At 45.0% G+C, this 24,170-nt stretch overlaps 1 protein-coding gene across 10 annotated transcripts in view; it reads right to left on the bottom strand.

Moving 5' to 3' along the window:
* Positions 1–8,373: 8,373 nt before the first annotated feature.
* Positions 8,374–24,170, bottom strand: part of DLG4 (discs large MAGUK scaffold protein 4) — an 863,469-nt gene continuing 847,672 nt past the window's right edge. For 7 of the 10 annotated variants that reach the window (XM_085639537.1, XM_085639542.1, XM_085639544.1 and 4 more), the window contains 2 exons: positions 13,191–13,282; positions 8,375–11,446 (listed from right to left, as the gene is read on the bottom strand). In XM_085639537.1, the coding sequence (XP_085495663.1) occupies positions 11,340–11,446; positions 13,191–13,282 (199 nt within the window). In that variant the 3' untranslated portion in view covers positions 8,375–11,339. Of the gene's footprint in view, positions 11,447–13,190; positions 13,283–24,170 lie in introns of all 10 variants that reach the window. The other 3 variants (XR_014972361.1, XM_085639539.1, XM_085639540.1) reach the window with 1 other exon arrangement.

The following is a 24,170-nucleotide window of genomic DNA, read 5'->3' as shown; positions in this document are numbered from 1 at the left end:
TAGGTTCCACACCGGTGAGGGTGGCACTCTAGGGGGAATTATTCTCTTAAGGCCTTCCATGAAGGCTTTTATGGCAGGTACTCTAAAGAGTGATAGATGCTGTCTATTTTGTAGATACGCTGCTATGGCAGCAAGGTGTAGTCTAATAGACGTGTAGGCTAGGTTGCATCTTTGTAGGTGTAGTAAGTAGCCTATGATGTGTTGGATAGATACATCTAAGGGATTGGCATTATTGTTGTGACAATAAATCACGAAGCGTTTCCACTTGGCTGCGTAGCAAGCTTTAGTGGCTGTTGTCTAGCTTCTTTAATGACGTTCATACAGTCAGGGGGAAGATTAAGGTAACCAAATTCTAGGATTTCAGGAGCCAGGTCGCAAGGTTGAGCTGAGCTGGGTCCGGGTGTCTGATCTCTCCATGGTTCTGGGTTAAGAGGCGTGGAGAGGGGTGTAATTTTTGGTGCGGAATTACGGAGAGTTCCAGCAATGTGGTGTACCACGGTTGTCTGGCCCAAGTTGGAGCAACTAGGATGAGAGTTAGGGAATGTTGCTGTAGTTTGCGCACCACTAATGGAATGAGTATGAGAGACGGAAAAGCGTACGCAAATCTGCCTGACCAGTTCATCCATATCGCATTGCCTTTGGATAATGGGTGCAGATATATGGCGGCGAAGCTTGGGCATTTGGTCTTTTTCGTGGGTGGCGAAGAGGCCTATTTGTGGTTGCCCCCACGTTTGAAAGAATGGTTGAAGAACTTGTGGATGAAGTTCCCACTCGTGGATTTGCGGAGTTTGACGGCTCAACAGATCTGCAATGATGTTTTGGACTCCTGGGAAATGTTGTGCTAGGAGAAAAATGTTTTGAGGTATGGCTCACCTCCATATGGTCTGTGCTAGCTGAGAGAGCTGCAGAGTGCGCGTGCCGCCCTGTTTTTGGATGTAGTACATTGCTGTCATGTTGTCTGTGCGGACTAAGACAGCCTTGCCTGAGACGTGTGTTTGAAAGGCTTTCAGGGCTAGAAATATGGCCAGTAACTCCAGATGGTTGATGTGGAGTAACTTTTGTTGAGGTGTCCACCTGCCCTGCATGGTGTGATGTAGTAGATGAGCTCCCCAGCCAGAGAGCGATGCGTCCGCTGTTAGAACTATTTGAGGAACCGGCTCTAGGAACGGTCGCCCTTTGGAATGGGTTTTGGTGGTCCACCACTGCAGAGAGCGATGGGCACAACCGTCTACCAACACCAGATCTGTTAGCTGACCTTGAGCCTGGTTCCATTGGCGTGCTAGGCACTCTTGGAGAGGACGCATCTGGAGTCTTGCATGAGGTACTATGAATATTCAAGAGGCCATCATCCCTATAAGTTGCCTAAACACTCGGGCTGGAAGAGAGTGTTGAGGTTGAAATTTGCTGCGAAGAGCTTGTGTGCTTGGTATCCTGGCAGGTCTGGAGTAGGCTAACACTTTTGAGGTGTCTATGGTGGCACCGAGGTATTGTTGTACGTGGGAGGGATGCAGATGGGACGTGGGGTAGTTTACTGTGAAGCCCAGGTCGTGAAGTAGTTGGAGAGTGGCGTGAGTGTGTTGTACACACTGGTTGTATGAGCTGGCTTTTATAAGCCAGTCGTCTAGATATGGGAAGACGTGGATGTGTTGTCTTCTCAGGTGTGCTGCCACTACTGCTAGGCACTTGGTAAACACTTGTGGCGCTGTGGTGACTCCGAAGGGGAGTACTTTGAATTGGTAGTGGTGACCGTCCACTACGAATCTGAGAAACTTCCTGTGAGCAGTGTGAACGGGAATGTGGAAATAGGCGTCCTTGAGGTCTATGGTGGTTAGGAAGTCATTTTGGGAGAGCAGAGGAAGCACCTGCTGGAGTGTGACCATGTGAAAGTGGTCTGAGTGTATGTATTGGTTTAGGGGTCTGAGGTCCAGAATGGGCCTGAGAGAGCCATCCTTCTTTGGTATGAGTAAACTCCCTTGTTTTGTTGGTGGGCAGGAACTGGTTCTATTGCATTTTTTTGTAGGAGGGAGATTACCTCCTGCTTTAGAAGTGACAAATGTTCCTGTGACATTGGGCGCTGTTTGGGTGGAATGGTTGGGGGGGGGTAGATGTTAGCTCTAGACAGTAGCCTGATTGGATTATTTGTTGCACCCATCTGCCAGACAGGAAGGAAACTGTGGAGTCTGCCCCCTACTGGGGTGGAATAGTCTGGGGGAAGTGGAGGGAAGTCACTGGGTGGGGGTGGAGGCAGAGCGGGAGGTGTTAGTTTTGCCTCTGCCTTTGTTGTTGTTATCTCTGTAACTGCCTCTTTGATAACCCCTAGAGAAGGTGGATTGAGTAGGGGTTTTGTAGGAAGTGGAGGCGCTGTCGGTGGAGTAGCCTCTGGTGTTGCTTCTAAAGGAGGAACGGCGAAAGGAGCGCCTGGGAGCTTGCGACTGCAAGGCTCCCATAGATTTTGCCATGTCTGTGTCCTTCATTTTTTAGAGGGCTATATCGACATTAGGACCAAACAGATGTTTCTTATCAAAGGGGTGGTTGAGGATGGAACTTTGAACATCAGGTTTGAAACCTGAGATGCGTAGCCAGGCATGCCTACGCAGAAGGGCGCTGGTATTTAGTGCCCTGGAGGCAGTGTCAGCCGAGGGCACAACGGATGGAAGTGTTTGTGATGGTTTTACCCTCTTGAATCAATTTGTTGGCCTTATGTTTATATTTGTCAGGGTGGTGTTGCATGATTGACTCCAGCTCATCATAATGTGCCCTGTCATATCTGGCTAGGAGCGCTTGGGTGTTAGCGATTCGCCAGATGTTGGCCGCCTGGGACGCCGTCCATTTGCCAGAGGCGTCTAGGAGTTTAGACTCCTTATCTGACGGTGGAGCCTCACCTGATGCCTGGGAATTGGCACGTTTCCTCGCATTGGAGACTACCAGGGAGTCTAGTGGTGCGGGGCCTTTAATATAGGGTGGGTCTGTTGGGGCAACTTTATATTTTTTCTCAATGCGTGTGTTAATGACCCTGGCCCTAACCGGGTCTTTAAAAACCTCTGGTGCATGCTTAATAACACCCTTAAGCATCAACAGAATTGAGGTGGACCTGTGTGCAGTGTAAAATGTATCTAAGAGGAAGTCCTCCTCTACAGGGTCTGTGTGGAGATCAACCCCATGGTAGCGGGCAGCCCTATGGAGTTGCTGGTTAAGGCCCATGGTGTCCCCTGGGGCAGGGTCTAGAAGGGTAATGATCGTCCTGCGGGTCGTTGGGGACGTCTGAGATGTTGTAGTCGTCCCATGGGTCTGGGGAGCCTGTAGGAGTAGGGTCCCCTGTTGGTTGGTTGTCCACCCCATCCCCTGTGTCCTAGATAATGTCATCATCATCATCCTCATCTGGAGATGGTGTGGGAGAATGATGGGGTGGGGGAGGAGGAGGTGGAGGTGGAGGAGAAGGTGAAGGAATCCTCAACGGGGAGGTGGCAAAGTCTCTCCTTTTTGGTGGTGGAGCTGGTGCAGGCTTGTCCAGTGATCTTTTTTTGGTGCTAAGCGACAAATGCCCAGTCTTTGGATCCTTTACAAGGGTTTTTTGGTAAGGATCGGGTCGAAACAGTTCGTCTGTAAGGGACAGATCCTTCGGTGCCGATGGTGTCGGAGCCATGGGTTTTTTAGGCGTGGATTCGGCACTGGTTCTTGGTTTCGAACCGTGGGTTAGCAGTGCCTTTTGACTTCCTCGGTTCCGAGGTGGCTTTCGGCTTCGAGGTTTGGGAGTCGAGGCTTTTCGGCTTCTTGCTCGGCTCCGAGGGTGTTATCAGTGCCGAGGAGCCGGTGCTAGTCTTCGGCGCCGAGAGCTTCGGTGTCAAGCTCGGCGCGGACGAGGAAAGGGGCGTTTTCTTTTTCGGTGCGGGTGCCGATGACATTTTTTCGGCACCGAGGGTAGGCTGGCTTGAGCCCGAGCTGCCTGAAGGCTTGATGGGCTTCTTAACCGGGCCCGGAAGCGAGGTATGGGAAGCAGTCTTTTGGTGCACACCTAGCCCTGAAGGCGTGGCCGCAGCCTTTTTCAATGGCGTGGAGGGGGGTTTAGGGTCTGGGTCGACGTCTGTACCGGAGTGATGTCCTCGGCGTCGGAGTCGTCAGCTTCGGAGGCGCTGACGAGCCCTTCTTCGGTGTGCTGTTGTTCCGGAACATCGACGCCTTCTTCAAAGATGTCGTCGGGGATCGAAGTCGACGAGTAAGCCATTGTTCTCCTTGCTCGTCGGTCCCGGATCGTGGTCTTCGATCGGAAGGAGGCGCAAGCAGGACAGTCCCTTGCCTTGTGGTCTGGGGAGAGGAAGAGGTTGCACACCCCATGGAGATCGGTGTGGGGAAACTTCGACCCACATCGAGGTCACTTCTTAAATGGCGTCCTTTCCATCAGACAGGACCGGAGCCCAGGTAGGTCCTAAGGCCTTTGTCGACGAACGGAATCGAAGACTTAGATTGTAGAGTCGCGTCGACTGCTGGAGAACGCGATCGAGACAATACCGTCGAAGGGGGGAGGATTGCGCGCCAAACAGAAAAACTGGAACGGTTCCGAACTGGAGCGCGAAGAACACATCCGAGCCCGATGGCGGAAAAAAACAATCTGAGAATGGAGCCGGACACCATGCGCAATATGATCCAAAGGAGGAGTCACATACCTCGTGACTTTCCAGGAGAAAAACAACTGCAACATCCGGGCCCAACACCAGATGGTGATCTATGCACAGTGTATAATCTGCAGCTCATATGCCTCAAACATACTTTTTTAAGCAAATGTAAAGTGCTGAAACAGGTACCACAAACAGAGGTAACTTTTTCCTACATTAATAACATATTATCCTTCAAAAAGCCAAGGTTTTTACCACCATTTTGGGACAAGGCACTGGACCGAATTCTTTTGGACACCAATCTTCTGAGCAGAATTCTTGCATTTTCTCAAACAGGAGGATTTCAGTCTTTGCTCCATTCAGTCGGAGGCAGTTGAAACTCATCCAAGCGGCCACCTTTCTCGTACTCTCAATAAATCTAACTTTGGAAGCCTTCCCCAAATGAAATTAACATTTGGGTGTCATCCGCATGGATATAATTTGGAAACCACATGCCTTAACAAGCTTTGCAAGCGGGACCATAAAAATATCGAAGAGGATAGGGCTCGGGGAAGAGCCCTGAAGGAACCCCCTAAATTAATAGTAGCTGTTCTAGATCTGAAGGGGTGGATTGAGATCACTTGGGGATGGTCAGCCAGGAAATCCTTAAGCCAAGCTAAGGCCTTCCTGTAAACACCTATCCCATACAGTCTCGGAAAGCAAAAATATCTTCATCTGTATATTGGCTTTGTTAACCCAAATTGTTTATTGGAATTGTTAACTGTTTTAAAATTGTTAAGTTAATGTTAACATTTGAAACTAAGTCTAAAATAAATACTCTTGGGATTCCATCACTTAATAAATATGGAAAGAAGAACATTTGTATACCAATTGGCTCTTCTTTGAATTATGCTTTGAATTATATAAATGAATACTTTTATGGGGTTTAAATAATTTTTCCTCTTCTGGTTAGAGACATAACTAATTAAACACTATTTATAAATAAGCACATAAATAATATGAAACAGAATAAAGTTCAGTAACGTTTACCTAACCTTAATGCTACTCCAGCCCTAAATTAATTTAAATGTAATTAGATTAAAAAATAACCTCAATTATATTACAGTTGATTCGGGCGAAAAAACTTTAACACACCCAAATGCAGTAGTGGTGATGTAGTGTTATCTGGATGTAGCTACTTGAGGTATTAATAACTTCAATATCTGGATCTTAGTTACCAGTTAAAGCAAGTCTTTGTGACTGCATCAGGAATCTTATGCTGCATATTTCGGTGTCACTGTCATTTGGTACAAGGACAGCTGTGGATTTTTGTCAGTTTTGTAAAGGAGTGTACAGGAAGTCATGTTCCAGCTTTGCATATCTCTTGTAGTGGTACCGGCCTTTTGGACTACACCTAAGCTGCTTTCCTGTTAACACCTTCAGATAGCTTTTACAATCCCTCATGCTCATCTTGTTTCAGAGTCTGCGGCATCCTCATCCTCATGATCAAATATACCAAACAGAGGCACCTACTTAGCCAATTTATTAGTGTAAGAAAGTTTCTTGCTCCTGCTGGACCCGATCCTGGGAAAAGCGACATCCTGAATATATAGAAAGATAATTAATAAAGCACCTGATCCATTGAGGACCCTGCAAAAAGCCTGGGAAACAGATATTGGGTTATTGGAGGACGACGATTGGTCCGAAGCAATACAAAGCCCAAGGGAGGTGGCGATTAGACCGAAATTTAGATTGGCCCAATTATGGATTCTGCATGGGTCCTCCTATACTGGAGTACTGCTATGTACACTGGGAAGGGCTCCCACAGACTTGTGTGTAAGGAGCTGCAACCAAAGAAGCACATTCTTCCATACTATTAGGGAGTGCCCGGTTATTATACTTAAATATTGGGAAAGGGTGACACAGGTTATGACTGAGGTAATGGGACAGGCAGTTCCAATGGAGGCCAGGTGGCACGTACTGTGTGTGACAGATGACCAGGCCTGGCACAAATATAAAAAAATAAGGCTGATGATAGCGGCAATGGTAGCTAAAATAAATATCGCTAGAGCATGGGGGGCAAGCCTGCCCCAAGGATAGGGCAATGGAAGACCGATTTAGACTGGTGTAGTGCTGCCAAAAAAGTAGTCTATGAAAGCAGAGGTAGCCCACGGAAATGGGGGAAAGTATGGGACCACTGGGCGAAATATAGAGGCCTTGGGAACCGGATGAGAGAGGGCGGGTGGGGACCAAGATTAACAGGGGTAGATGAGTCAAATACCACCTAATAAAACAACCCACAAGGTTGAGCTATGGAATGAAAAGTTATAATAAGTGAAAACAAATCCGTAATGGAAATCTGTTTGGATCATTAATCATACTCCTGTAACCAGAACACTGTATGTTGCATTTAATAATTCTTTAATAAAAAGTTTTTTTGTTTTTTTTTTAAATAAAGTTTTCTTATACTGCTTATATAAATTCTTTCCTACCAATTGTTTGGTTAAGGTGGAAATAAATAGGCAATTACCAGTGGGATGTAACAGGTAGTGGTAATCCATTTCTCACAGCCTCAGTCATACTGTTCGTGACACAGATCTCTCGTTTCGGGCGATCTGTACACAGAATGCCATGATCGTCCAGAAATTGCACCATTGCCTCCTCTTTTTTGCTGTCCAATGCATGAGCGTGTGTGCCTTCTTGATATTAAAATGGTGATATTGAGCCTTGGTGTAGATTAGAACCTTCTTTAAACAACCAGGCTTCTTTCAATGCCGAAGGGCCTAGGTCAGTCCGCCTCTTGAAATAAGGCTGCCGTGATCTTGGGTTCTGACGCTTTCAAGGGTCACGGAGTCTTACATACTCACCCATTCTCTAACTTGTTGGTTTGCCATGAGTGAAACATTGGTGACTACAGCAATAACTGGCTGTACCCCACCAACCCGCACACTGCCCTGCATATGCTCTTCTAGGAACTATAGCAGATCGTGCACTTTACTGTTATTCTTCACCAGCTCTCTCCCTCGAAAGAGGTGCTGGAAAAATGCCATTTGTAGAATCATTTTATAGATATCACAAGTTCCTTAGTAGGATTATTGAGATGTGTGGGTTGGGTGGGGGAAGTTAATACCCTATCTGCCACTGGGCTTGCTTCAGTGTAAGGATAGTATTAACAATATTCTCAGGGCTCGATTTTGTCCCAGATGTTTGTTATTGGTGATGTCGTGATGCAAGTAGGTACATTTGTTATTTTCCTTACGTTCAGTGATGCCGTCTGTGAATACTCATTTTGTTTGTGTACTTAAAGTTGGCAGGTGGTACACACACCTCTACGTGAGGAGCAGAGCCCCTCTTGCGGTTGGTTTGTATTTACTACATTGTATCATTGACTTGTAGTTGGTTGGTTCGGCAACTCGTCCTTTCCAGGACCCATTTGCAATACTGGTGCACAAGAACAGTAATGCTATTGTTGTACTGTTGGTCATCTGAATATTGTACAACATATACCATGATGCTAACTGCACACTAACTACTGATGCACCAGCTCAAGGGGAGAGATTTCTGCAAGCAACATAGTATTGGATAGAGAAATATGAGCTTAGCAATGACCCCCCCACCCCCCACCCCACCATGTATCCCAAACCATGAATCCTTTTATTATATCTCCTTTCCTCACTCCCATTCACTGGCTACCACCCTTCTTTGGTGATATTGCCCCACGTTATACAAGCGGCAACTTGCCATGGGACCTGTTGGCATCAAGGAAACGAGGCATTCAGTACAGAATTAAATGTTTTATTTTTTTGGAGTAAAATAGTAAATTTCAATAATTTGTCACTAGATGTTTTTTCCACGCTTTTCTTCCTTACGGTTGTTCCTCTTAACATCTTGGACTATTTCCCCACCTTATTCCTTCTTTTTTCTCATGCTCCTCACCTTCATTTTTAAACTGTAGTGTTTTATTTTTCCTTTCATTTATTCTGCCCTTCTTATCTCACTTTTTCATGTTTCTTTCTACTTTTTCTATTTTCTTCCTCTCCCTTCATTATAAGTTATTTCTTATAGTATTCACTCTATTACATGTTACTTTGTGGTGATTTTTTTATTCCCTTCTTTTCATTCCTTCATTATTGTCTTTGCCCTTTATCCCGTTCTCTTCTTTCCAGCAACCTTTCCATTCTTTTTACCTATATTCACATTTTTGTCCCTTTCCTCTATATTATTATTTTCTTTGTTTACTCTTCCTTTGCTTTTATACTTTGTTCTCTTTCTCTCAATCATTTCTTTATTTTAGCCACTTTCTATTCCCATTTTATTTGACTTACTTAACGTTCTTACTGTCATACCATTTGTTCCTTTCTTCTGTTTTCTACATTTATATATTGTTTTCATTTCATCATCTTTCACATTCTTCTTTTACTCTCCTCCATTTCATTTTCTCATCTGACATTCTAATGTAACCATTTGCCTCAACTCACCTGTTTTTTACTTTCTAATTTTCATGGCCTCCTTCTTCTATTTTTCTTTATTTGTACTGTTCTGTGTTTTTGCTGGCTGCTTGAGTTCTCTTTTTTCTTCCTACGTGCCCTCATTTTCTGAATGTCAACCGTTTCACCTCTTTCCCAGTCTCTCTGAATTTTATTCTTCAATTTGTTTTTCTTAGTTTCTTTGTCTTCTGTCTTGCCATTTCTTCTTTTCGCTCCTATCTTTCTTAAACCATTTTTTTCATTACACACCTTTAAGAGTTTTCTCCAGTTTGTTTCTTTAATTTGTTTTCAGTTTTGCCATCTTTCCACTTTTCGTATTACCTCTTCTGTCACTTTTCCATTCCTTCATTGCACATCGTCCTATTATTTTCCTTTTTGCTTTATATCTTAAATGGCTGTGCTCCTCTTTTCACCCCTAACTGCTGATTTTCTTTATCTCCTCCACTCTACACTCCTTGTGCAAACAAAAAAATAATACGCTCACAGCTAGTGTCTGCTCCCAAGAGAACAGACGGCGGGGAGAAAACAAGGATACGTATTTCCTTTGACAACCCACCCTCCACAACAAAACCAGCTTTTCCTGCAGGTACCCCCTTTCTTTTATTTACAAAAAACGGAAAGCACGGATAAAACCACCCCCTCCCCTTCTCCATACAATACATAGCTCTGTGACCGCAATACTTTCCATTACTCAAAATATTCACAAAACGGCTATATACTTTTTTTTCTCCCAAAAAAATAAATTCCTAAATTGGTAAATGCATGTTTTTCAATTGTGGTGGTTTTTTTTCTTCTTAAAGCCACAGTTACTCATGTCCATGCACAAAGAAACTAGTTTAGGTTTTGGGCACAGAGAGACGAAATTGTCCAAGGAATGCTTTCCTCCCCCACCCTTTTCTCCCCCACCACCCCCAAAAATGGTCCCATCATTGTCTGGAATTTTCTTCTTAGTTTTTCAAAAAGGCAGACAATGTTTCTGGCTTAGACCCCATGCTTTTTGTTTGCAAAAGCCCGCCCCTTCAAAAGAAAAAAAAAATTCAAAAACAGAAAAAAAAAAGTCTTCAAAAGATTCAACACGCAATAGCACTGAGGCAATATCCAACAAGAGACGTTTTTTTCCATCGATGTTACCCCAACCCCAGAAAAAAAAATTGTTGAAAAAGCAAAACTCCATTGAAGCGTTTTTCTTTCTTGAGTGAGTATGTGTGTGTGAGAGAGAGTTGGGGTTGGCTTGGGTTTCTCCTTCATTTTACCCATGAACCTCCAGAAGCAACCGCCGAACAGGTAACCCATTCCCATGAAACAGCAGTTTCTGAAGGTTTTCTGAGCATACATTGCCCGAACATCAAAAGTTCCCAAGAGTGGGATATCTTGGGATAGCTGAAGGCTCTAGCAAGCCCTTTCAAGTGATGGAAGGGACTTCAAATGCTGGATCCTTGGTAAAGATGCTTCCTGCACTCATCACTCAGCGCATTTGGCTCTTAGCGACTCTCTGGCGCAAATTCACAGTACAACACTAGAACCACCTCTGCAAGGGCTCAGGTGCGTCTCTCTCTTCCGGTCCCATTATCCATTTCCGCAGTTGTTTGGAAGCACCGGTCATGCTGTCAACATACTTGGTTGAGTGATCACTAGGCGAGGTGCCCCCTTCACTGTCATGGGTTTGGCTTCTGCACTAGGAGGGACCTTTCTTGCGGCTTGTGGGAGACCCAATTTTTTGTTGTCAACCTGGTGCCAAAAAAAACGGTGGGATGTATTGACTGGCAAGGTGTGCTGCAGATCCTGCCCAGCCTTTTCACTAGTCGCCCCCACAGATGAAAGAAAAATAAATATGAAAAAAACACTGCCAAAAAAAAGAAAGACCTACAAAATAAAATCACACCTCCAGTTCCTGAAGACATCATCTTGTAGAAAGTGTCATTTTGTTTCTTTGTTCCCACTGACACACACACACGTTTCTGTAACAATAATTTTGTCTGATGATTTTTGTTGTCTGTTTTTTTCTGTTTTGCTGTCAAAGGAGGCGGCATGCAGGGAGAACGAGAGGAACGCAGGTGGGGAAGGAGAGAGCGGTAGACAAAGCGGCTACAAGTCTTTTTTTGGAGCAGACCGGTGGGTGGTTAAAGTTGAAGCAGGGCTGGAGGAAAAATAATCAGAAAAAGATGGGACATCCCCCGCCGCCCTTGTCGGGGCACCATTGAGCTTTGAGTCTTTACAGTGGCTGCAGACAGGCCGATGCACGGCCCAGGGGAAGTTCAAAGTCTTAGAGTCTCTCGCGGGCAGGCACCCATATGTAAGGGCCCGACAGCTCTTCGATCACTCGCTTCACCTTATGGTAAACTTCTTCGAAGCTGTCTCCCTCAACGACCGCTGTGAAAGCAAGAGAATTCATGATTAAAGGTGGGGGTTGATTTTTCTTATTTTGTGTGTACACAATGAGCCATTCATTTGAGGGAGTTCTGACAAGTGCAGGTGACACTGGCTGTGATTATGGGCGAACCTGGACTATGCTCGTGTTGAGCACCTCTTTTGTAACTGGGACAAGGCTCCAGTTGGACCTCTGGCCTGACTGATTATCTATTCATCTTTTATTTATGAATGACCCCAGTGTTGAAACTTCCTGAAGTTGAGGAAACTTAACAAAGTTGCTCATCTTTCACTCCCACAAATTTGAGGTCGTGACCTGTACAAACCCGAATTTTAAGTATTTTTTTCTGCAAAATATTTACTCTTTAGTGAAAGGTTCATTTTTCTTCTCTCCCCATGGAATGCCAGAAAACAGGTTCTGCAACTTACATTTTCACAAGGCCATGGTCTCTAAATTCCTGTATAATTCCCAACTCACTAAAAAATAGTTTTAAAACTATAAAACTGGAGATTCTTTACAAAAAAAAAAAAAACTTACAAATTCAGTGGGAGCAAAAAGTGATTTCCATGGGGATTTTTAGAAAGGGCTACACCCAAAATGGCTAAACGAATTTACACCAAATTTGGCAGAAAACTAGATAGATATTGGTCCAGAAAGTGTTCTTTATGTTATTTGGTGTGAATCCATTCAGTAGTGTTTGAGAAATGAAGCCTAAAAACCTTTGTATACATGGACGGTTGGTTTCGCAAGTGGCTTGCATGAGTTCTGCAGTTGCGAGAAAAAAAAATTAAAATAGAGCCATTTGATTGGCTATGGGGACTTTTTTTTCCCCCGTCCACAGCCTCTTCCCTGAGGGAGAAAGGGTTCCAGTGTGAGCTCACGCTGTGATGGGCTGGCCGCAACATGAAGAGGAATGTTGCAGCTGCTATTTCAGGACACTGGGAACTCCCATCTACATGCAACAAACTCCTTGCAATGCCCTAGTTTGAGCTTGCATCAAAAATGTATTGTAAATGATTTTTCTTACCAATCAAATGATTTCAGGTCAAGGGATCTAAAAAGGCCAACTCATATCGGTAGGGAATGTCACCCGTTTTTGAAAACGAATTCTTTACCTGTTATTTGTGTTGATTGTTGTCAGTCAAATACTTCTAGAAATGACATAATTTACCAAATGGGTAGGGAGGAAAGATCTTCTTAAAAGTGAATCATGTGAAATAGGTTTTGTTTCTTAGTTCCCCAGAAGATTGAAACAGGGGAAAAAGCCACCCAGGCCCATAGTGCGTCAAACTAGAAAGAAATGGGTGATGTTTTTGTCTGAAAACAGAAAAAAAGCCTGTTTCCCAATGGTTCGTAGACTACTGCAGGGGTCTACACCCTTTTTTGAAAATGTGGATCACATTAAAAATAGCCGATTTGCACGATTCATATCTGCATACCATGAGAGGAAACACATTATTGCGCCTAGGCCTGGTCCCACAGCAAGGTTCTCTGAAACCAGTTAGACCTCTGCTCAGGAGCAATTGTCCTTACCAGCAGCTAGACAACCTCAGATTAAATGAAATGTGGTGGCAACTGAGGTGTGCAGCTGCCCGCCCCCTGCCCCCCCCCCCTAATCTTCTTTAATATTATTGTCCCCTTGCCACTACAGCCTCTTCCTTTCCCAGGAATGTAACTAGGAGATGGGCCTTCAACTTCAGCACTGCTCAGGCCTCAAAATGGGGGCGGTGGCTGCAGACCACTGACCTGAGAAACATTCGGTGAACTCCTGCTCCAGTTTGTTGGCTCTGTCGAAGGCTTTCCGCGCCTGCTCCTCTGTTATTCGCTTGTTAATTTCTCTGCATGGAAGAGCAAAATAAAATTAAACAGTGCACGTGTGTACCTAAAAAAAAAAAACCTTGCAAACGTTATGAATTTGGCAACTTTTTAAATACACTATATATCAATGCTATCGTTGCAGATCTAACAGCGGGTCCGTAAATCCAAAACGGCAGACATTTCAAAAAGACTTGCACCTTGTCGGCCAATTAGAGTTAAGGCTCCGGATCTGAAATTTCTGAAAAAAGAAACTGACAGGATTTTTAGCATTCCCAAAGAGGCCCTCCCTTGAGGGAAGGAAGCTCTAACAAATGTGTTATTGAACTGTGCACCCTTGTTTCCTGTGTTAATAACAAATTCCCCTTGAGAAGTCTATGTAATATTTCATTGTGGGCACCCGCATAACGTGGAATAAAGTTTTTTTGTTTAAAAGTTTGGTGCAGAAGTTCAAAGGGAGACAGAGTTAACACCCCCCCAACAATTATCTCTTTTTATAATGGGGCCGGTGGCAGTAAACACATTACAGAGTAGCTACCGAGTACAAAGTAAACCTGAAACAGATCAAAGTAAAAAATAAAAAATAAAACATAAAAAGTGGATAATTCGAAACGTAATTCAAAATGCAAAAATGATAAACAAAAACATCCCAAAACAATTGGCAGGTGAGTTGGAGAATAGGAAGTCAGTCCCTTTATACTGAAAAGATAAGTAGACACCCAGTTATTATAAGGATAAAAACACTGCTAACATCTGTAACATCACTTTCAATAATAAAAGCTGCAGAAAACTACAATTGGTGGGTATTGCTTTGTACTCCTTGGGGTCCTAATTTTTAAAAGGAGTCAGACAACACTCGCCCTGCATAGTCAACTAAGTTCTACTATGACTTAGGGCTACCTCAAAAGACCCGTAGATTCCCCACCGCAGTCGGATTTAATTTCGCTTAAGCATTTCCCATCTGGGGTGTGGGCTTAGTACATTCTCCGCGATGCTGGAAGTTGAACTTCTGCCACATTCTCTGTCATGGTTTGGACGTTTTTCTGCCCAATCGTCTGTGTATCATGGGAGGAGCATTTAGGTGGATGAAAACCCTAGCACAAGGCTGAAATTGCCTCCACCAACTGTGTGGGTGAGGGGAATGTATCCCCAAACCTACCCTGCTATCCTAACATCCTGTGGAAGGGTCCCAGCATGTCAGGGATCCCATGCCTGCCTGCTGGTGAGAGTCAGCCACTCCTTCCATACAATCGCCATCACCGCCGTCCCCTGAATCGAGGCCTACTTCTTGAACAAAACCAGAACACTCTTAAATATTAATCAAAATCTTCCTTAGTCTCTTCCTAGTAACAGGTACTGCCATGTATTTGGTACCAAATAGCAGCAAGCATTGTCAAAGCCAATTGATCTGGGGCTAAAGTGCTAATGCATGCAGCACATCAGGCAGACCCACTGGAGGGAGCCAGCAAGAGTGATAGTTGTAGAATGATCCCTAATGAAGTTCAGTGCAAGCACTGGAAGCAGGACACACTCAGACAGCTAATGACCTTAGGCTGAGAGATGAATAATTCACTAGGCTGAGCCGAGAGATGATTGACAAAGGCTCAAGCCATTGGCTGACAGAAGCTGATCAGAGAAAGCCAATGGCTCAAACGGGTGGACTCTGTGTATTATTAACAACAGGTCAGTTTGACAGATGAGCTCTCAAAACCCACGTAGTATGTGTTCGGCAGAATCAACTGGACAGTTGTCACAAAGATATATGACAGGTTCCTTCTTCCCCTAAGTTAACAGATCATTAAGTAGTAGAAGATTTAATCACCGGTCACTAGCATAATTTGACAAATAGTATCCCAAAGTTCTACTACATGAAGCTGCACAATTGTGAACCCTTCTTGTGAGGGAACCACCAGGGGGTGCTTGGCCATACCTTGTGTGGGTAAGGTTATTTTTATTTGCTATAATATAATATTATGTTAAATGAGCATTTGTAAAGCGCGCAGCTACTCGATAGAGTGTCCCGGCGCTGCACTTCAGCTGGATAACCAACTGCTTCCTGTTACCACTTAGCTCTCCCAGAGGTAGTGAAGCCGAGCAATGAAGCCTTACTCCAGGAGGTGGAGGAGTACAGAGGCTTAGAATACAGCAACACACAACAGTAGACACTCACTGCCAAATTTATCAAGGTTAGGCGTCCCCTTTGCGCCACGCAAGGCGATGCAGAACTTAGAATGAGATTTAGGAAGCTGTGCAAGGCCACCTTGCGTGGCCCTGCATGGCTTGGGAAATCTGGGGTAACGCAAGGAAGCGCAAGTCACGGTCTGAAACGCGGGGTGAAGCAAGATGGCGGCTGCGTAGCGGTGTAGCGATGGAGACAGAGGAGACGAGCTCGATTTAATAAACTTACCGTTTACTGAGAGAGCCCGATGGCCGTGATGCCGTGATGCCGTGATGCCGGAATGATGCTACTTCTGGTGTTCCCTATTATCCAAGGTTTCCAAGGCTTCCATCGTTCGGCAGAGGCAGCAGCAGCGGCGGTGGTGTCCGCGCTCGTACCCTCGCGTCAAGCCTGTGGAAGCATCGGAAGCATCGGAAGCGCTGGAGGGCGGAGCCTAGACAGAGGAGCCCGGAGCTGGGTCTTCCGAGCGAGATGGAGCGGAATTACGTGCGGAGTCAGCACTCGCTGGGAGTTGAGCGCTGCTAGCGTCCCGGGTATCTCGTACCGGCCAGCCCGTAGGCGAAGAAGGGAAATGCCTCCGAAAACGGCAGCAGCGGGAGCAAGGGCTGGGACACAAAGGAGGAAAGGGACTAAGGAGGATGGCGGTGGAGTCAACAGCAGCGCCGAGATCGAGGGAAAAGAAGCTCCTCTTGAGAGAGGAAGAAAACTACAACAAAGCATGGCTAAGGTCCGGCCACCCCCTACCTCCATTGCAGACATCTTCCCAAAAGCCGGTAAGGAGGTGGGGAAGGAGAAAGAGAAAAAGGTGGCAGAGCAGGAGGGGCAGGAGGGGCAGGAGGTGGGAAGCACCTTTCAGCTGAATGGAGGTGAAACTGGGGGCTTGGAAATTGGACTTCTCACAGAAGAATCACCCCCCACCGTAGATCGGGAAGAGGATAAGGTGTTGAACACCGACCCAACCCTGGGAACTAAAACTGTACAGAAAGAGAGCTTCGTGAAGAAAGAAGCTGATAAAACTGGCCCTGAGGCTTTCTCTGTAGGTGCAATGGTATCCGCACTGCCTCTAGTAGAAGACGCATCAGGCACGAGATCCTGCAGAGCTGAGCCCGATCCTGACCAGGGGGGAGAATGTAGTGAGAAAGAGAAAGAGAAGGCCCCCAGTGAGTGTTTCTTTTCAACTTCTGAAGGGGCTGGGTGTTCCGAGGATGATGAAGTCAGTATAAGCTCGGAATCTGAGGTCGACTCAGGCAGCAACCTGGAATCAGATGTCCCTGTAACAGCGGTCAGGCCTCCTTTGGCAACAAGAGCTCTGACGCAGAGCCTCGACGCTAGATGCGATCTATCCTACGCTCTACCTCCCCAGGGGAGCCCAGGAGAAGAAAACAATAACCGGATACTCCTAGAGACAATCCATCAAGAAATCATTGCGCACAGAGAAGAGACTCGCCAGGACAATAGAAAAGCCCAGGCGGCAATGAGAAAGATGCAGGGCGTCGTGAGGAAACTTTCTAAGGCTTGCGCAAATACGGGGGACAGAGTTTCAAATCTGGAAGAGAGACTGGTAACTACAGAAGCGGAGGCCGCTGAAGCCATACGCAAGGTCGATGCCCATTGTGACCAGGTGGTCGATCTTCAATGGAAGACCGAGGAGTTAGAAAATAGGCTCCGCAGAAATAACCTGAGGGTTCTAGGGATTCCCGAGGGAGCCGAGGGATTGGATATAAGGGCCTATATCATCAAGCTATTCCAGCAAGCGTTCCCAGAACTTTCTAGTTGGAACTGGGCCACTGAGATCCAGCGGGTTCACCGCACCCCTTTTAAAATCCGAAAGAACGCGAGGGAAGGAGACAAACCCAGAGCGGTACTTGTATTTTTCGGTAACTTCATCTTAAGGCAGGCTATCGCCGAAAAAGCGAGACCGGACGCTAAGAGAGCTGGAGAAGGAATTTCGTTTTTTGTCCGCCCAGACTATTGCCATTCGACTGTCGAGCGAAGATGGAGATTAAGGGAGATGATCAAACCGTTCCGGGACAAGAAAATGCAGGCCTTCGTGATAAATCCGGCACAGTTAAAAGTAATCAATGATGGCAAGACTCTCTACTTTAACTCGGAAATTAAAGCTAAGGAGTATTTGGACTCTGGTAGTAATTAGTCTTCAGACCATAAGTCACTTTCTGGATTAGGTGTTAAAATGTATCTGCACCTTTCCCCTTCGGGAGCAAGGTAGTGGGAATCTAAGTGGAATATAATTTGCAAAGTTAAAAATGGGCCTCTTTCTCCTTTCTTTTTTTTCTCATTGTTTCTTGTTTTTATCTTTATTTTTCTTATACTTGCTGGATATGTCTATTCCTTAGATTAAAAGGGTTCTAGTAGGTATTAGCTTTTCTCAAGCTGTCTCCATCGCAGACATCGCTGCCCATCATGTGCACAGACCAGGTCTGAGCGCTTCGTCGACGGCGGTAGGTAGGGGCTGGAAGGGGGGGGGGATTTAGTCAGGGGCTGGAAGGGGAGGGTTTGGGAGTGGGGTGGGGGTTAGGGGAAAAAGGGCGAAAAATTCGCAGTTTGGTACACTATGGGTCCAATAGGTGGGGTAAGATCTTTAGGATTATGTATAAGTTGAAGCGTCAGACAGTTTTTGCCGTTCAAGTAGACTCTCAGGATGGCGAACATTAGGATTTGTACAGTTAATATTGGTGGACTGAACGATTGTAGGAAACGCCAAAATTTAGCCCATTTCCTCAAGTTCAATAGATTGGATGTCTTGTGTATGCAAGAAACGCACCTCCCATGGGCCAAAAGGAATCTCATGTCTGTGAGAGGTTATCAGCTAGTGGCATGCACGACGCAATCATCTACTATTAGGGGGGTTGCAGTTTTGGTTAGAGCTTCTTTGGGAGGAGTCAGACGGATTAAAGTGGATGGAAATGGGAGATGGGTTCTGGCTGAGCTGGAAAAGGGCTTCACAATTTGCGTAGTCTATGGATCAAACAACGATGACCCAGAGATTTTTGACTTTCTGGAAATAGAGTTAGCTACTTGGTTAACCCCCATAATTTTTTGTGGTGACCTTAATATTTCTGCAGACTGGGGTCCGAATGCAATTTATAAAGGGCGAAAACCCAAAGTTTTTAGGGCAGTCTCATCTTTAATCAGGTCACATGGGTTGCTAGATGCTTGGGGGATAAAGGAACCTAAAGATCCAGGGTATACATACTTTTCAAATCCCCACCAGAGATATTTCAGGCTGGATTATTTTTTAATATCAGATTCCGTAATAAGCAGGATAACAATCTCTAAATCCCCAAAGATATTATCGGATCACAACCCTTTGGTTTTAACTTATAATCTGGACGGGCTAGAAAGGGCACGAACAAGGTGGACATTGGAAAGGAGATTACTATTTGACGACAGATTTGTAGAACATGTTAGGGAATGGGTCGAGGAATATTTTTCGGCTAACAGATATAGCGCCTCACGCAATTGCGTATGGGAGGCATTTAAGGCCGCCTTAAGAGGCGAATTAATAAGCTGTGCGGCAAGATTGAGAAGGGAAGACAGGAGTGAGATAGAAAGATTAATGCGGGAACTCGTAATAGCCGAGGTTCAACACACCACCGATATAGTACAAGGCAGGGATAGCTCAGAGAGCCAAAGGAAATTAGTAGCAGCCAAAGCAGATTTACAGAAGGCCTTTACATTCAAGGCAACAAGTGAATTCAAAACTACCAGGATTCAACGTTATGAAACTGGAGAGCAAGCCGGTAGGTTATTGGCACTGCAAATTAAACAGGAAAGAGTTAAAAATAACATTATTAAGATAGAAGATAATGGGAAAGAGTACACGGAAGCTAAAGACATCCTCCAGGTGTTTAAGAATTTTTACCAAGATCTCTATAGGGAGGAAAATGTTAAAGGCCTACGAGGCCACGAGTATTTAGATACCGGCCCACGCCTTGACAACACCGCCAGGGAGGAATTGGAGGACGATATTAGTGAGAGTGAGTTAGTAAATGCCTTGCAGGAGCTTCCTACTGGCAAAGCAGCGGGCCCGGATGGCATCCCGCTCGAGGTATATAAATGCTTTGCTTCTGCCATTACCCCATATCTGCTTGATTTATTTAATGGTATAGTTTATACAGGGGCGGTCCCAGATTCTTGGAGGGAAACTAATATAGTGGTTTTTCACAAGAAAGGGAAGCCTAAGGAAAAACCTGGATCCTATCGTCCCATTTCGTTAATAAACGCTGATACCAAACTCTATTCTAAAATTCTGGCCAAAAGGTTGGGCAGGGTCATAGGTGATCTCGTCTCCCCTTGGCAACACGGGTTTGTTCCTGGACGGGGCACCACGGATCACATCAGGAGGGCCATAACACTGTTTGATGCCCAGTCCACGGCGGGAGACGGGATGGCCATGATCCTGCTCGACGCAGAGAAGGCCTTTGATAGAGTGGTCTGGGACTTTCTCTGGGGGATTTTGGCAGGAAGAGGATTTGGTGAGAAACTTATGAGAGCGTTAAGAGCAATGTATATCAACCCAGTCGCCAGAGTAGTGGTTATGGGTGAGAGATCTGATCTGATAACAATAAATCGTGGTACACGTCAAGGTTGTCCTTGTTCCCCCATCCTTTTTGCGTTATATATCGACCCGTTTATCCAAAAGATTCTCGGATGCCCGGGAATTAGTCCAGTGATATGTCAGGGATACGAAACTAAGGTTATGGCATATGCGGATGACCTGGCGGTGACCACAGTGGACCCGCATCAGGCACTCCCTGAGCTGGTACAAATGGCAAAGGACTTCGGTGTAGATTCAGGATACTTACTGAATGAATCCAAAACACAAATTATTTGTACTGGAAATATCAGCAAAATTGATGAAAGATTTGTTGACTCGGCAACATACTTGGGGGTCAGAATTAATGCGGCAACAGTGAAAACTGTCGCTGAGAATTTTGGATCATTGAGCAAATCTATAGAAACAGAGCTAAAAAGAATTGATGTTCTACACCTTTCACTGATTGGAAGAGTCAACGTACTAAAAATGACTATGTTCCCCAAAATTCTTTATTTATTCCGTGCCATACCCCTCCTTATAGATGAAACAGTAATTAAAGGTCTGGAATCAATTTTCATAAAATTTGTTTGGCAATATGGGCGGGTCAGGCGTTCTACTAATTTATTATCTCTCCCCAGGGATAGGGGTGGTCTGGCATTACCGAATCTGAGGCTTTATCATTGGTCATGTTTGCTGGTACATATGTCTATCCTCTTTCAGACTGAGGCTAAACCTGCCCAGGGGAATCTTGGTACTCAGATGCCCCCCTCAATATTTGAATTATTAATTGGCCGTAAAGCGGTAGGTTTACTTATGCGGGAAGTAGATCGAAGGTATTACAGAAAGGCCCGCTTCAAGGTATTGGAAGGGGCTTGGGGGGTCTGGAGGGCAGTGTCAAAGTTTTTTGGTATCCCTAAAGTAAATCGATACCTTCACCTCCATAATTCTAGGGTATTCCCTCAGATGGCAGAAGATAGAAATCTGCAGGCATGGGGGAATTTGGGAATTAGGACAGTTAGGGATTTAATGAGCGGGGAGGAGATTCTGGATTTTGAGTCACTACAACACAGTGTTGGCATTTCTAGCAAATACTGGCTGTTGTATTTAAGATTAACAAGCTGGATGAAGGCTGTAAGACCTAGGACTCTACTGGTAGATGAATTTCCCATTATGGACCAGCTAGTCAAGGGGTGTCAGAAGATTAAGGTTTTCTATACTTTATTTATTGGCTCAATACAAGATGATTTGGAAAAAATAGAATCCTCTTTGGCTATGAAATTGGGGAATCCTGACGTAGATTTAGACTATGCCCTTCTCTTACAAAAGAAAATATTCCGCTCCTCTAACTTGAAGGCGCAACACTATAAAACCTTGTTCAATTTATACCATACGCCTGCGAAACTATATTCTTGGGGGATAAGGGAAGATGATCGTTGTCCCAGATGCAAGACAGGCCAGGCTGATTTGCTTCATATGTTTAATGATTGTAAGGCCTTGGAGGGAATACAGAGGGAAATAGAAAAATTTTGGGAGGGGCTGTTAGGCCAAAAAATCTTATTGTCAACCACCCTTATGATACTAGGTACCGATAATAGGCTAAATCTGGGGGAAACGGAGGAGGCCTTGGTGTTTATCTCCGTTGCAGTACTTAGGTTATTAATTTCTGCAGGCTGGAAAGATATTGTTGCTCCTTCTTTTCAAATGTGGCTTACTAGACTACTTGGCTTACATAATATAGAGATCATGCTGTACGCCCAGAAGGGGAAAAAAATAGGTGATTTCGGGAAAGGTATTTGGGCTCCCATTACAAGCTGGAGGAAGGCAAGATCAAGAGAATGAGTGAGGAGGAGAGCAGGTCATAGTGAATAGAAAGAAGGAATTTAATTTGTTATCTGTTGTTCTGAGGTCGCAAAAGGCTTTTGAAGAAGATGCTTCAACTGTAAGTTTAAAATTTATGTACTGGTTTTTTTTTTTTTGATGTATTATGATGTCATTATGTACCTACTGCAAACAAAATAAAATAAAAAAAAAAAAAGGAAGCGCAAGTCACTGCCTGGCGTTACTCTGCCCTGGGAAGGCGTTCCATGGGTGTTCCCACGCATCCACCTCTGGATTTTGGAGCATGGGTGCCCCTTCCTGCACAAACCCAATCCCTGCCTACAACGCAGGCACCCTTGCACCACGGCAAGGAGGGGACAGGAATGCCCCATACAATGTTAAATGTGGTGCATTCCTGCTCTCTCCCTATCGGCAGCGCAGCAAGGTGTCTTGCTGCGTTGCATTGCTTGAAAGTACAATAAATCTGGCCCTCGTGCCAGGTGCAAGATTTTGGTTTAAGATTCAGCCTTATGGCCACTGTTATCTAGTGGGAGATGCTTTGGGTTTTCTCCAGTCTTTTCTTAAGTGTTTGGGTCCTTTGCTAACTGACCAAATGGAGGTAAGGCTACTGGTACTCAGTTCTACTCTGATTAAGTCAACTGTTATGGTATAGAATAAAAGGTATCGTCCATTAAAGTAGTCCAGTGTATCTAGATTAAAATGGAAGACCTAAAATAAAAATCTCAGAGGCACCCAAGGTCAAGAACTACCACCTATAAAACCAGGTGCCTCCCTCAGGTTTTGGGTGGTCCCAGTGGTTTCCCAGATAATATGGTAACAGGTTACCATTGCCCGGTTGTGGGGTACAGTACAATCTCTCGAGAACACGTAAGGACCAAACGGGGTTCTGCTGTGAAGACAGCTGACGAGGTAGAGGGACCTTTCCCACTAATAATCCATGATACTACAGAGGGAGGACTGTATCTCAGCATCTGCCAGTTGTAATTGAGATTTTACGGTGGCTACTTCAGCCAAAAGGCCGGGCTTCCTTGCCAGGGATGAAGGACCCACCATCTCCTGGTGCGACTGGATCCAACACAATGTGCCAGCAGACACCCTATGGGCATGAGGCAGGTCTGGGACAAAGCAGGCTCCCCCTTCTCGACATCTCAAGACAACAGAGCGGCTCCCCTCTCTGGCTGCAATGCAGGAATGCCACTTTCCACCCCTCGCTTGGACCGACCCACTCTCCCCAGGGGGGTGTGATGGCCTCAGGAAATTTATTATCCAGAACTATGTCTGCGGAGTTTACACTAGCTTGTAGACATCATCCAACATCAGAATTTGTTTTTTAATGTTTTGATGTATTAGTTTTTGTAAAACAATATATGAAGTTTATTAGGAATCTAAGCGTGTTTAGAGAAGGGGAAGAGGGAGACGAAATTAGGTGCAGACAGGGATCATGCAAGACTGAGTAACGTAAGGATTCTGATGAAGCTGCTGCAGACGGTAACACTCTAGCTGGCTGTTGCCTTGGTAGTATGCCCTAGAGGAGACAGTCGTCGAGAGGAATGGAGAACCGTCCCTTCATAAGTATAGAGGAAGATTTAGGCGTTCCATATTCTGCAAAGGTTTAGATGGCCACACTCCAGAGACTAGACCTTTAAACCTGCAGGCGCCTCCCCCCAAACCTTTCGTGCTTGGCAGCCAGAGCAAAATCTTCAACTATGAATAATGGACTCTGATTCCATGCTCGTAACCTCAATGAATTGACCCGCTGGACTCGATTCAGCAACATTTTTATGATTTTTCCAACATGAAGGTCAGCCTGACAAAACTTCATGTTAGAGAAATGACAAAATGACCAAATACAGTTTCTAAGAAAATAGTTGTTATTTTGCATAAAAAGTACACATGACATAAGGAGAAAGGTAAAAAGATAACAGGAACATGGTGTAGAGGATAGGAGGCACATGGTTTGGGAAAGGGAAGTAGTAAAAGTAACATTTAAAAAAAGGGGGTAAAGCTGTATGTGCATCAACAAAATTCAAGGGCAGTAAAAGGGGGGATACGGTTAAGGGGGAACCCCCTATAAAAGGAGGGATTGAAAGACGGTGCACCCCCTAAAAAAAAAAAACACAAAGAAGCAATTATTTTTTCAATAAAGGTTCAAACTCGTGAAAACAGTTATAAAAGGTTTGCTGGGAAAAAAAATAAGTGAAACCACAGTTATTGGACAGCCCATTCCTACGCTCAGGCCTGTAACTAACCAATGGGACTGTCTTGTGTTTAAGATCATTGTTCGTTAATAGGGTGGAACCCAGACTTACCTCTCCCGGTGACCCCCTGTGCCCTC

The sequence above is a fragment of the Triturus cristatus genome, chromosome 12, assembly GCF_964204655.1.
Source record: "Triturus cristatus chromosome 12, aTriCri1.1, whole genome shotgun sequence".
NCBI classification, from domain to species: Eukaryota; Metazoa; Chordata; class Amphibia; order Caudata; family Salamandridae; genus Triturus; species Triturus cristatus.
The sequence above is the reverse complement of the archived record's forward strand: the minus strand, read 5'-3'. Positions and strand labels throughout refer to the sequence as shown.